The sequence below is a fragment of the Calonectris borealis genome, chromosome 2, assembly GCF_964195595.1.
Source record: "Calonectris borealis chromosome 2, bCalBor7.hap1.2, whole genome shotgun sequence".
Taxonomy (NCBI): Eukaryota; Metazoa; Chordata; class Aves; order Procellariiformes; family Procellariidae; genus Calonectris; species Calonectris borealis.
In genome coordinates, this window is record NC_134313.1 from 39,585,227 (window position 1) to 39,597,398 (window position 12,172).

General features: G+C 46.0%; 1 protein-coding gene across 5 annotated transcripts in view; it reads right to left on the minus strand.

The window, feature by feature from the left end:
* The window catches only part of TRIM55 (tripartite motif containing 55), a 38,462-nt gene extending 27,949 nt beyond the window's left edge, over window positions 1-10,513 (minus strand). For 3 of the 5 annotated variants that reach the window (XR_012672333.1, XM_075141733.1, XM_075141736.1), the window contains exons 1-3: window positions 10,001-10,513; window positions 9,411-9,583; window positions 1,342-1,507 (exon numbers count right to left, since the gene is read on the minus strand). Coding sequence is in view for 4 of the 5 variants with exons in the window: in XM_075141733.1 (XP_074997834.1) it covers window positions 1,342-1,507; window positions 9,411-9,583; window positions 10,001-10,189 (528 nt within the window). In the remaining variant the exon portion in view is untranslated. The remainder of the gene's footprint in view (window positions 1-1,341; window positions 1,508-9,410; window positions 9,584-10,000) is intronic. The other 2 variants (XM_075141735.1, XM_075141734.1) reach the window with 1 other exon arrangement.
* Between the last annotated feature and the right edge of the window lie 1,659 nt (window positions 10,514-12,172).

The window sequence follows — 12,172 nt, forward strand, 5'->3', positions numbered from 1 at the left end:
TTGAGGGAAAAGTCTTTGTCTCTTGAAGGATTTTTTTTTTTAGTGTCTGGGTCTAGCCACACCACTGTAATATTTCCCTGATGACTGTAGCTCTCGGCTCTGGAGAGAAGAGGTGGCCCATGGACCTGGAGGGACCAGGGTGCTACAGAGCCCCTGGCATAAGGGCAGTGGGGCTGGGGCTGTGGTGAGAGGGGAAGGGAGAAAAGGAGGAGAAGGTGAAGGCTGAGCCACTGGCACAAGGGAAACGAGTGGAAGAAGGGAATGGCCTAAGTGTAGGGAGGGGGATGACTGCAGGGTGTCCTTAAAAGAGGAGAGACAGAGAAGCTAGTCCCTAGGGAACATGGTGAGGGTGCTGGCGAGGGCAAGGGGCAACCGTGTCCGTGGCCTCCACAGCTTTGTAAAGGATCCTTTGAAGCATGCATCCTGCACCCTCCAGGTTACACCTCCAGTTTTGGGCCTGGCAGCCCCTTTCTGCGGGCACGCTGGGAGGGAAATCACTGCTTGCAAATCTCCACGCAAAGGGAGTGATCAGGGGCATGGATTCTGTCCAAGAAACTTCTCCCCCTTCTCCCTTCCTTTTTGATTGAAATGGATGTTTGTAACTACTTTCCTAAAGCAACTTCTCATTTGTAGTTTCCACACACAAGCATCTGTGTGACAAAGTTGGAGGCTGGGATTGCAAACTTGGCCTGTCTGATTGCTTGCCCCACTGGGGCCCTCCAGAAAAATGAGCTGTTTATCTCAGGAGGATAACCCAGTGAGTCAGGTTTTAAATTAATACTGTATTAAAAATAAACAAGTCTTTTACTGGTGACAGCAAGGGCAGAGGATGTTAGGTACATCCTGTGCTGCCAACTATTGAATATTCCTGCATTCACTTGCAGGAGGAGGTTTTTCACTTAACTTTTCTTAAAAATGGGATGCTTAAAGGCAAAAGTACCTGATAGATAACTATTTGATTTGTAATGGTCTGTTCTCTTTCCAGTTCATGTGTTGGAAATCCCACTTGTTTTTCTGATCTAAAAGCACTGAAAAAAAGAGATTAGGAACCTTGAAAGAGAGATCCTCAGCTTCACATCCAATTGCTGTCTAAAATGTATGCTCACTATACTAACAAAAATTGGGACACTGTAATATCTTTCTGTGTGATTTCTCATAAATTTATTTTGCTGTGTTTCTAAACAGTTCCTACAGATTTGTGTGAGCCTTTCACTCCCACACAGGAATGGTAAAGGCACCCCCAAGCCCCTTTGGAAACTCGCAGGAAGCCCATGGGATTACTTTCCTGTCGATGGTCCTGTCAGTTGCTGGGAGGACTACGAGATACAAAAAGATATTTACCTTCTGTCGCTGGTAAACGTTTGTGAGCGGAGCAACTTGACAGTCTTTGTGGGCACCAAAGACTTTGCACAAGGAGCAGGTGGGCATTTCACAGTTCAAACAATAGATATTAATTCTCTCATCTTCATGCTCTTCACACATTGGCTGGTCACACTTCCTTTCAGGTCTGCAAAAGAAAACAAGTTTGAAACAAACTTGGTGCTCATGAGTTTCTGATGACAACACTTAGGGTATCAGCATGCAGTAGGGTACCTTTCCACAGCAGTGTCCAAGGCTGACCTGAATACGCAGAGTAGACTTAAACTTGCCACACAGGATGACTAAATAGACAGCGGTACATCTTAATGTCCTGACACAGCAGGACATGATAACAGTATAGCAACATGACTTCATACGGGGATTCCAGCTGGGATTGTGTCTGAATCCTCGCTCATATTTAAAAATGTAAATAACCTCACTAAGAGTGATCTCAGACTACTCATGTACTTTAATTAGCATGTTATACAACATCTGTCTGAAATATGAAACATATGTAATTCCTTTAGAGTTCATCATGCAAAATGTTGGGCACTTGGTCTTAATGCAGCAAAGCTCTTATTCAGGGGGCTAATTTGGAGTGAGGGTTGTAGGTATTGGGGGACCTTCATGCCCTTAACTCTGTATCTCTGCTGATGAGCTTTGTAAGGTCCAGATCAGGACTGTCAATATCAAACAGAACTGGGTCCTTATGGCCTTTACACTAGGCCAGCAATCAAAATAAGGTCTTACACAAATTAATTTTAGCTGGGTGGCATGTGTCTAGCTTGTACAGTGTTGAACTTTTTAACAGTAGCTACTCAATTGTACCAGCCACCAAGGGCATGGGTTACACAAGAAATGTTCCTCTCCTGTGCTAAGCCAGGAGCTGTCACCAAACTATAGGTCAGTCCTGATCTTCTCTTCACCAATATGATTTAGCCATATACACACAAGTCAATCCCTGCTATTTTAGGAACTAATTTAGTTGTAGCTTCCTTCAAATGAGCCACTTAACTGATATTCTGAGTGTAGGTGAAAGCTCTGGTCCAGTCCGCGTGGGTAGGCTGATGCTTTTCTGAGCCCATGCTTCAGGCTTAGCACCCTGAGCGTGTCTGCGGCAAGCACGTGCGTGTGTGAGGATGCAGTACCGGAGCACAGGGTTAGTAGATCCATGGAGGGAGTGTGCCTGGGAGTTCAAGCCTCCAAAGGTTGCCACTTCACTGTGGCAACATGAAATCTTTCCAATATAAGCCATTATCCCCTTCTGCTACCATTTGGAAGGAGAACTATGACTATGACCAATAGCAAGTGGAGCAATGGCATCATAGAAATATACCTTTTCATCGTTAGGTAGAAAATATTTTCCAAAACTATAGAATTTAATGGAATTAAACGGCAACAATTTTTTAAAAGCTATTCTACGGAGCTCTGTAGCAAGGAGGCAACCAGTCATTATATTACAAGTTTAAAAATTTAGGGAAAGATCATTATTTTAGATTATATTACAATAGAATTTTTCTATACAGTTTGGTAGAGTGGACACGGCATTTATTTTTTAATGACAAAGTACAGGTTTTCTCTTCTGAAGGGAATGGAATGTGATCAATTAGATGTGTTTAAAAAAAGATCAAGCACCAAAGAAAATGTCTCATGCATTCATATTTTCTAATTTCAGGAGGGCACTGGAATTTAAAAGGTTCATAAGGAAAATCTGTGATCTGCAATATAACATGATATACCAGAATAAAACAAGACGGACACTTCTGAAGGAAGCCTGTATTATTTGGGTCAAATTTCTAGCATACATTTACGTAAGGCACTCAGTGTGTCAAATCCAGCATCATTTCAATGCTAGTCAAAAGAGGTGTGTCTGCACTATAAGGAATGCTTTACATTGTTTGCAGATGACTGCAAACAGCCCCTAATATATTCATGCTATAGTGCACCAGTGGGAGGGCCTGCATGCAAGGGCAATAACAGACAATGAATTTCAAAGTGATTAATTAAGCCTGAAATAGCTGCTCTTCCTGCAAATATTTACAAGACCAGAACCAGAAACTACTAGAATGTTATTTGACACTGGAATGGTGCCACTAGCATGAAAGACACATCGCGCAGGGCAAAAAGGTGACGATGTCAAGCAAGTTCAGCCAGAAGTAGCCAACTTTCAAAGGTGCCGCAAAGAACTGGAAGAAACCTGGCAGAACTCCCTGAACTAGTGGGGCCCTGAAGACAGTGACAGAAGACTAGAAGTAAACAGATCTATAGTCTCCTCCCTAGGCTTTGCAAAAGGAGAGATTTTTAGCAGAACATTCCCTGACTTCAGAGGAGATCCTCTAGGTCTATGTAGGTGTAGCAAAGGCCAAAACACAACCCCTAAGTTTAAAAAATGGTGGCTGCTCGTGAAACAGAAGATTAGAGAGTAGCCAGTAGGAAAATGACAGCATGGCTTTAGTAGAAGAAAAGATTCATCATAAATGTGCTTGTGACCAAAGAAGTGGCAGGTAGCTGAAACGGCCTAATAGCTTTGTGCTCTTGTTCTCTGACCCTGCTCTTTGAGTTGCTAAGCCTGTGTTTGACTGCCACAGGCTTATTCTTTTCCATTAAAATTGGATTTGGACCTTAATGTGCAGAGTGTTGTGCATGTTTTATGGAGAGGAGGATTCTCAGCACTGGTGAGGCCATACCTGGAGTACTGGGTCCAGTTCTGGGCTCCCCAGTACATGAGAGACATGGACATACCAGGGAGAGTCCAACAAAGGCCCCTGAAGATGGTTAAGGGTCTAGAGCATCTTTTCTGTGAGGAAAGGCTGAGAGAGCTGGGACTGTTCAGCCTGGAGAAGAGAAGGTTCAGGGACATCCTAATAATGACCTTGATCTTATCAATACTTTCAGGTATCTAAATACCTGAAAGGAGGGTGTAATGAGGACAGAGCCAGGCTCTTTTCAGTGGTGCCCAGTGGCAGGACCAGAGGCAATGGGCACACACTGAAACACAGGAGGTTCCCTCCGAACATCAGGAAACGCTTTTTCACTGTGAGGGTGACCAAGCACTGGCACAGGTTGCCCAGAGACGCTGTAGAGTCTCCTTCCTTGGAGATACTTAAAAGCCGCCTGGACATGGTCTTGGGCAACTTGCTCTGAGTGGCCCTGCTTGAGCAGGGGGGTTGGACCAGATGACCTCCAGAGGTCCCATCCAGCCTCACGCATTCTGTGATTTTGTGATTTGGTGAGGAAATGAAAAGTTGCTGGGCACATAAAGGAGCACACTTTAATTAAGGACATAGTAAGATCTTAGCAAAACTGATGTTTAATTAGAAGGCATGTTTTCCTTAGGATTTCTACAAATCCAGAAAGGTCTCTACTGAAATCCTGAATCCAACTCTGATAGTGTTTTTACTGAGGACCCTAAGATAGCTGTAGCCCTTCCTGTACCATCACATGACCTAGTGCCTGCACCTGGTCAGGGGATGGAGAGAATCTGCATGACTGTATGAGGCAGTTAGGTCATCAGTGAAGATATCAAACTGTATTGGCCTCAGTATCGACCTCATGCATACACCACTAATGACTGGCCTCCACCTGACTTCATGCTGCTCACCACGACCCTTTGAGTCTGGCAGTTCAACCAGATTTCAGTCCACCCCACTGTCCACTGTCCACTCTAGACCTTATTTCTTTAGTTTGTCAATAAAGATGTTACAGGAGACAGTGTTGAAAGTCTAGATAAACAACATCCACTGCCCTCCTCTCATTCACCGAGTTAGTCGTCTCACTATAAAAGGCTATCAGGTTGGTCAGGCATGATTTCCCCTTCATAAATCCATACTGACTATTTCTAATCACCTTCTTGTCCTTTATATGTTTGAAAATGCTTTCCAGGAGGGTTTGTTCCAACAGCTTTCCAGGGACCAGTGTGAGGATGACCAGCCTGTAGTTCCCTGGATTCTCTTCCTTGCACTTCTTGAAGTTTGGAGTAACATTTGCTTTCTTCCAGTCCAGCCCTCAGGAACCTACCCCAATTACCATGACCTTTCAAAGATTATTGAGAGTGGCCTTGCAATGACACCAGCCAGCTCCCTCACCACTCATAGGTGCCCATCAGGATATCAATTTTTTTTTAATATTCCCTGACCTGATCCCCCTCCACTGAGGGTAAGTCTTCCTTGCTCTAGACTTTCCCTCTAGTCTCGGGGGCCTGGGATTCCTGAAGGCTGATCTTACCAGTAAAGACCGAGGTGAAGAAGGTATTGAGTACCTTGGCCTCTTCCATGTCCTTTGTCACAGGAGCCCTTGCCCCATTTAGCAGTGGACCCACACTTTCCCTAATCTTCCTTTTGCTACTTGTGTACCTGTAGAAGCTCTTCTTGTTAGTCTTCATGTCCCTCGCCAGATTCAGTTCCAGGTGGGCTTTGGCTTTCCTAATTTAATTTGTACATGCTTGGACAGTGTCTCAAAATATTCCTGAGTCACCTGTCCACCTTTTTTTTGCTTCTTTTTTAATGTTTTATTTTTATCAGGAGCTCCTTGTTAATCAATGCAGGTATCCTGCCGCCATCGACTTCCCGTACATGGGGATGGAGCTTGGAGGAGGTGATCCTTGAGCTTGGAGGAGGTGATCCTTGAAAATCAACCACAATGATGGACTCTCCCAAAAGCAGTGAAAAGCCCATCAATAGCCAGGGTAGAAATGGGGCTTGAAAAATGAGAAGACCAAAAAAGTTGATATGGACATAGGTATTCCTGCAGGTCTATTACACTAGTACTATCGTGAATGCCTGGCCCAAGAAAAGTATTGGCGCAGGTGAGCTTGGGGCTTTGTCTCCATGGAGAGTTGGAGAAGATCCAGGTGATCTCTCCTCATCTCTTTTGCTGCACAGTCTGCGGGGCTCCTCCTGCAGCTCCCTTGCTTGGCAACCTGTGGGCAGGGAGCCCATCTCCCTGGCCCAGCCTATCTGAGATCCCCAGGCACCTCTGCAGCCCATCCTGGAGAGCCATGTCCTCCCTCGGGAGCTCTGGCTGAGGCCTCTGAGGTGTCAGGGATAGCTGCTCCTGGTGGTGCTGACTACCCCGACCTGCAGCATGTCACCACCGTTGCAGAGCCCACACATGCTGCTCTCAGCACAGCGCCTGGTCCCTGTTGTACAGGCTGCTGCATGCACTGCTGCACCTGTGCTCAGGGTACGTAGGTAGTCCTAGGGCTCTCCCTGGTAGGTGCAAGGGAGAAAGAGCGCTCAACCCTCCCTGATCAGGATTCAGCCGGTAACAAAGCCCAAAGCACCTTTTGATCAGGAATAGCCAGCCAAGCTCGTTAGAGGCTGCCAGAGCTTGCGAGAAGTCACAGCCTCCTGTTGCTATGCTTTCCTGGTGGCAGCAGGCACCCTGATGTTCCTCAGATAGTTGAGGTAATCAGTGGCTACAGACTTTCAAACATTGGTTTAATATTTTAGCCAACTCTATTTCCACTGGGTTCAGTCCTTTGCCCTCCTTAAAGCTTTGTAGGAGCCACATCCTGCTTGAAGATTTCTTTCCTTGTATTGTTAATAGATTCTAAATTGGGCAACAGGTTACGCTGCCATCAGCTGGAATTTGATGAGCAATGGGATAAAAGACCAGATGATGTGATTTTTAGTAATAGAAGGGGCTGCATGTGAGGGCTTGGGCAGACCCTCCCAACCCCATAGCCCAGCTCCTGCCCCAGCTTTTATTTCAAAAAAAACCCAATTCCTTAATTCAAATAGAAACTCAAATTTTAAAAAATATTTTTGAAATAAATTATTTTTGCCTAAGCAGGGGACAAAGCTTGCTCCCTAGCTGAATTCCCCTCACTCTCCTAAGTTCATGTGAAATGCAGCTGGGAGCTGGCATCATTCTGGCACACAAAGTTATGGTGAATTATACCCATAGGAGGACTCGAGGGGAAGAGGGTCCTGTCTGGAAATCGCAAGTGTTGCCAGTTTGAAGGATTGTCTTGGGAAGAAACAAGGAGGCAAAGGTCACATCTCACCCTTCCTCATATGTACCTCTGTCAGACCCCAGCCCTCGGTCCGGAAGAGACGGGTACAAAAGGAAGAAGTGGAGAAGACCTGATTTCCCTTGGCTTTTTGGTTTCAGTGGGATAGCATGGGGTAAAGCCATGGCAGATCTTGCTCACACTCTCATGGGAGCCTGAGGAACGTTAGGCAGAGGGAGATAAGCAGCTGAGGCCTACAAAGTGCCAAATAGTTTAGATAATGCTGCTATGCATTGCCGCTGCTACGTAACACTGGTGATAACTTTCATTCTAAGGGCATACATGAAGGTTAAATAAGCACCTTAACAGACGAAATAAATGAACCTTTTGGACAAATATCTAAGGAAATATATGTTCCTTATATATATATATAAGGAAATATATAATAAAAAAATATTTTTTTTTTTTTCTATTCTTCCCTTTTATTCATCATGTGGTGCTTTTCTTTCGTGGAATTTAAAAAAAATCTACTAAATCTCTTACTTTTCTGTTTAACTGAATTTTGTTCCAATTGCCCATGAACTATACAGGAAAAGGAGCTGCGTTTATTTTTTAAGTTAAATATAACTGTGAGCTGAAAAAAAAACAAAACCAAGAAAGGCCACACATGTCCGGCTTATTTGGTCAAAAGCAAAGTCCACCACTGTAGCTTTGCTGATTCATTTCCTCCGAGATTTTCCTGACTAAAATAATATTTGAGTATCAATGACACACACCAGAGTAGCTGACCTTCCCTTGGCACTGAGCATGAAGGGCAGCAGAAAGGACAATTTTAAGCCAACTTCGTTCTCTCCAACGCTTTGGAGCTCCAACCTATGCCCAGCTACAACTCCCTGAAGCGATTCAAACAGCCAAGAATAGCCAAAGCCACCACCGGGCTCCGAAACATCCTCTCTGCTGGTGACTGTCTTCCTCTGCCGGAGGAGGGTAGAAGTGCCCTAAGCCACCCGAGGCGCCGGGCTCCAACTGTTGTGTTCACCTGCTCCAGTGATATCACCTCATTGTCCCTGTGAAACCCAGCACCTTGTTGGGGTGGGATGGGTAGACTGTCAGGGAGCACGGCCAGGATTACACCTTCCTTCAGGTGTACAAAACACCTTGCCATATAAAACTGACCCTATGGATGCACGCTGGTGACAACAGGCAGCTTCCCTGGGCAAGAGCTGCTTGCTTGGCAGCCTGGGACCAGGCTTAGCTTCCCCCCCCCCCCACTAAGTTCCTCAAGGTGGTACCATGCATCTGACCCACCCCAGGGCAAGAGAGATGAGAACACAATGTTTTTGTATTGCTGGATCCTTTACACACCCAATGCAGGCAATTAATATTCAGGAGTAATCTTACTTTTTAGGATTAACCCATTCCTCTGCCCTGGGGTCTTGATTCTTGTGCACAGTCACACAGCACTGATACATATTATTTCTCGCTATTCCTTCTCTTTTATGGAGTCCTAAATAAGACTTGATTTCATGAGTTTCACATCCCAAGCTGACAGGAATAGATTTTCTTATTGAGTTTTGTTTTGACATCTTCTGTGTGAAATTCAGTTTTCTTCTTGTTTGTGCTGTCCGTCCCTCAGGATTTTCTAACAAGATTTGAAATTTCTTTCCTTTCTTTAGCATGCGAACACACAGGTTAAAGACAAATAAGATTCATCTGAACTGTTTTTAAAATGAACGATGTGAACCTAGCTACTTTTCCCTTATTCATGTGAGCAGCCCTGCTAACCTCAAGGGCTTTGCTTGCACAGGTAAGTGTTACTCATGTGAATAAGCATGGCACAATCCTCTGCTGTAAGTGGAAGCAAGGAAATTTAGCATCTATTTGGGTACGGTTTTCTGTGTTCAGTAAGAGCTGACTCCATTGCACAGCAAACAGACAGGCATGCATGGCAGCACGGTCCCTTTCCGCATTTCCAAGAGAGAAAACAACTACATCATTTTGTGTGACAAACAGAAAGACCAGAAGGCCACCGCAGTCTCCTAAGCCATTTCTGCTTTTCTGGCAAACCTCCTCCGCAGGGTACACATTCACTTGTTACCTTGTGGACTCCTGCTTGTAGATGTCGATGATGTTCTCCACCAGCAGGTTCCTCTGCAGCCCATAGACGCCGTGCCGGTCGAGGACCACTTCGTGCCTGCAGGAGGGACAGCGAAAGCGGCCTCCCGACGCCATGGTCGTGCCTCCCCTGGTCGGCAGGTAGGGGTTGGAGGCCTGCTCTTGCCAAGCAGCACAGGGAGAGGTGAGTAAGGCCGTGCAAAACCATGAAAACCTCTTTCAAAAGCACCGGGGCAAAAACACGCTTGTAGCAAACCATTTGTCAACATGCCCAAGGAGAGGGTAGGTCCAACAAGCCGCCCCCAGGAAAGCTCCCGGCGGCTGGAGGGTGAGGGGCCTGTTCCTCAGCTCACACGTGGCCATGTCCCCGCAGCTAACAGGTGACACTTTAATCTGCTACGAGCTCAGCCCTGGCCCCCAGGGACGCTCAACTTCTGCTTTAAATCACCCCCCCCCCCCCCCAGTCCTACCGACTCTTAAAAGCAATTCACTGAAACATGTAAAAATCTGCTTTTCCATTAATTTCAGCCGGTGCCGCTTGGGAAGCAGAGCTTTCTGCGGGAAGACACCTACCTGGAAAATGTCGCTGGCGCATTTCCGACAGAGGTTGTGCTGGCAGGGCAGGATGACCACAGGCTTGGTGAACATCTCCAGGCAGATGGGGCAAATCAGCTGCTTCTCCAGGTTATCCATGGTTTGCTGCTCTTTGGAGAAGGACTTGTAATTCAGGGAGGTGCTCATCCCTAGCTTTTCCAGGGGCATATACTCAGGATCACGGCCTCGTGGAGGGGTTTCCAGGTTAATTTCCCTTGAAATAAGTCCAAGGCTGTGCTGCGATCAGAGGCTCTCTGGGTTGCTCTGGCCGGAGGACATTGTTTAAACGAGGAGCCGAAGGGAGCCGGGACTGTTTTTAGCAGCGCGGCGTCACAAGATGCCATCCTGCCGTGCCCATATAAGCGCGTGAGAGGAGGACAGGCTGGGACAGGTGACGGCTGGCGGGGGGACAGGGGGGCGGCCGGCCGGCGGGGCCCTGGCTCTCCTCACTCGCACATGGCGGCCTTCGCCCCTTGAGAAGGAGGGCGAGCGATAAGCAAACACAATCCGCACCCAGCCTTATCTCTGCGTGGCGGCGGGGAGCGTAGGGCTGCCCCAATCTGCCCAACCCCACGCTGCAGCCTAATAAATACTCTGTTTTGAGCAAGCAGCTGTGGCCGTGAGATGCAGGATGTAGTTTTGCCCGTGTGTTTCAGCAGGCTCCAGGATCTTGCCTTTCCAAGGTGTGAAGCGCACACGGTTGCTGGAGAAGACAATAGGAGCGATGGCTGCGCCGGAGCGCAGACACTTCAGGGCGTAAACATGTCACCACCGTGAAAACCAGCTAAAAGAAATTGCCTTAACTGTGCTTAAGTTTCTTCCGGTACGATTTTTTTTTTAGGAGCTGTAACATAAGAATCTAACACGACTATTCAAGTCATTAACTCCACAGCGGCTTAAATATGCACCAAAAACATGACTTGAATTTCCTGATGAGAAAGAGACAGAAGAAATACAGTATGAAAAGCTTTCATTTGTACTGCTAGAGAATAGGTGCTAATTGTATATGCTCTCTCTCTGCATAGTTTAATTCAAATACATTTTCGTTTTGGGCACTGCTGTGTTTATATCTGTTTATTAGACACTGATATCCCTCTCAGCTTGGCACTTGTTCCAGAGTTATTTTTAAAATGACAATTTCCCAGATAATTTGTGGCATGTGATGCCTGATCTCAAGGGAAAGCCATCTGTGCTTCTACTTGCCAATAATTTATCACACAACTGTACAAGCAATAAATATCTCATCCTCAAATTTAAGCCAAAGTCCCTGCCTGTACTGTATAAAATCACTTTGCCACTGTACTGTACATGTAATCAGAATATTGTCTTCTCTTTTAATCAATAACTACAATACTTTCTCTGTTAAGTGTCTTGTAGAAAGCTCTCATGTCTATTCTACCTCATGACTGTATAGGGCTTGCATCTGAAATATGCTATAGAGCGGCTGAGCGAGTCCCTTACACATCCAGGGGCAGACCCTGACTCCAAAGCGGGAGCCTTTATCTGCATGCAACACCAGTCTGGAAACTGTGCACTTCAGGGAAATATAAAGGTGAAAGTTTTAATTGATTTCCACATGAAAATGAATACTATTCTTTGCATGCAATGGCAATGAATCACATTAAATTAAATGTATTATTTACTATTTTATTTTCAATGCCTCGCACACTTTTTAAGTGTTTGGGTGAAATCCCATACTCATTTGCAGCCCACCGAGCTGGAATTTGCCCTACGTAAACATACACATTTGTCAGCAGTCACATAAAAACAAATAGATTTTTCTGAAGTCTTGCATTCATGGGAAATTTGTGATAGCTTAATTAAACCCGTTTGAAATCACACCTTTGCTTCGACTGCCTGGTGCAGACAAGAGCCTGGAGCCGAGTGGGAGAAGCTGCTCTGGCAGCTGAACCGCGGACAGCTGGGGCTTTGGCAGGGCCAGCGGGGAGACTTTCCTGGCAGCAGCGAGAAGATATTTCTCTTCTTCCCCTCCCCTCCGTGGCCGGGTCAGAGGTGACTTTCGCGTCTGGAGGAATTTGAACGCCTCATTCCTACCCTCCTAACTCTGAGTCAGCTGCCCCTTGCGCATCAAAACCTGCTTTAATAAGGGACTTTGAATTAGATGAGGAAAGCTGTCCTCGCCTGGCAAGG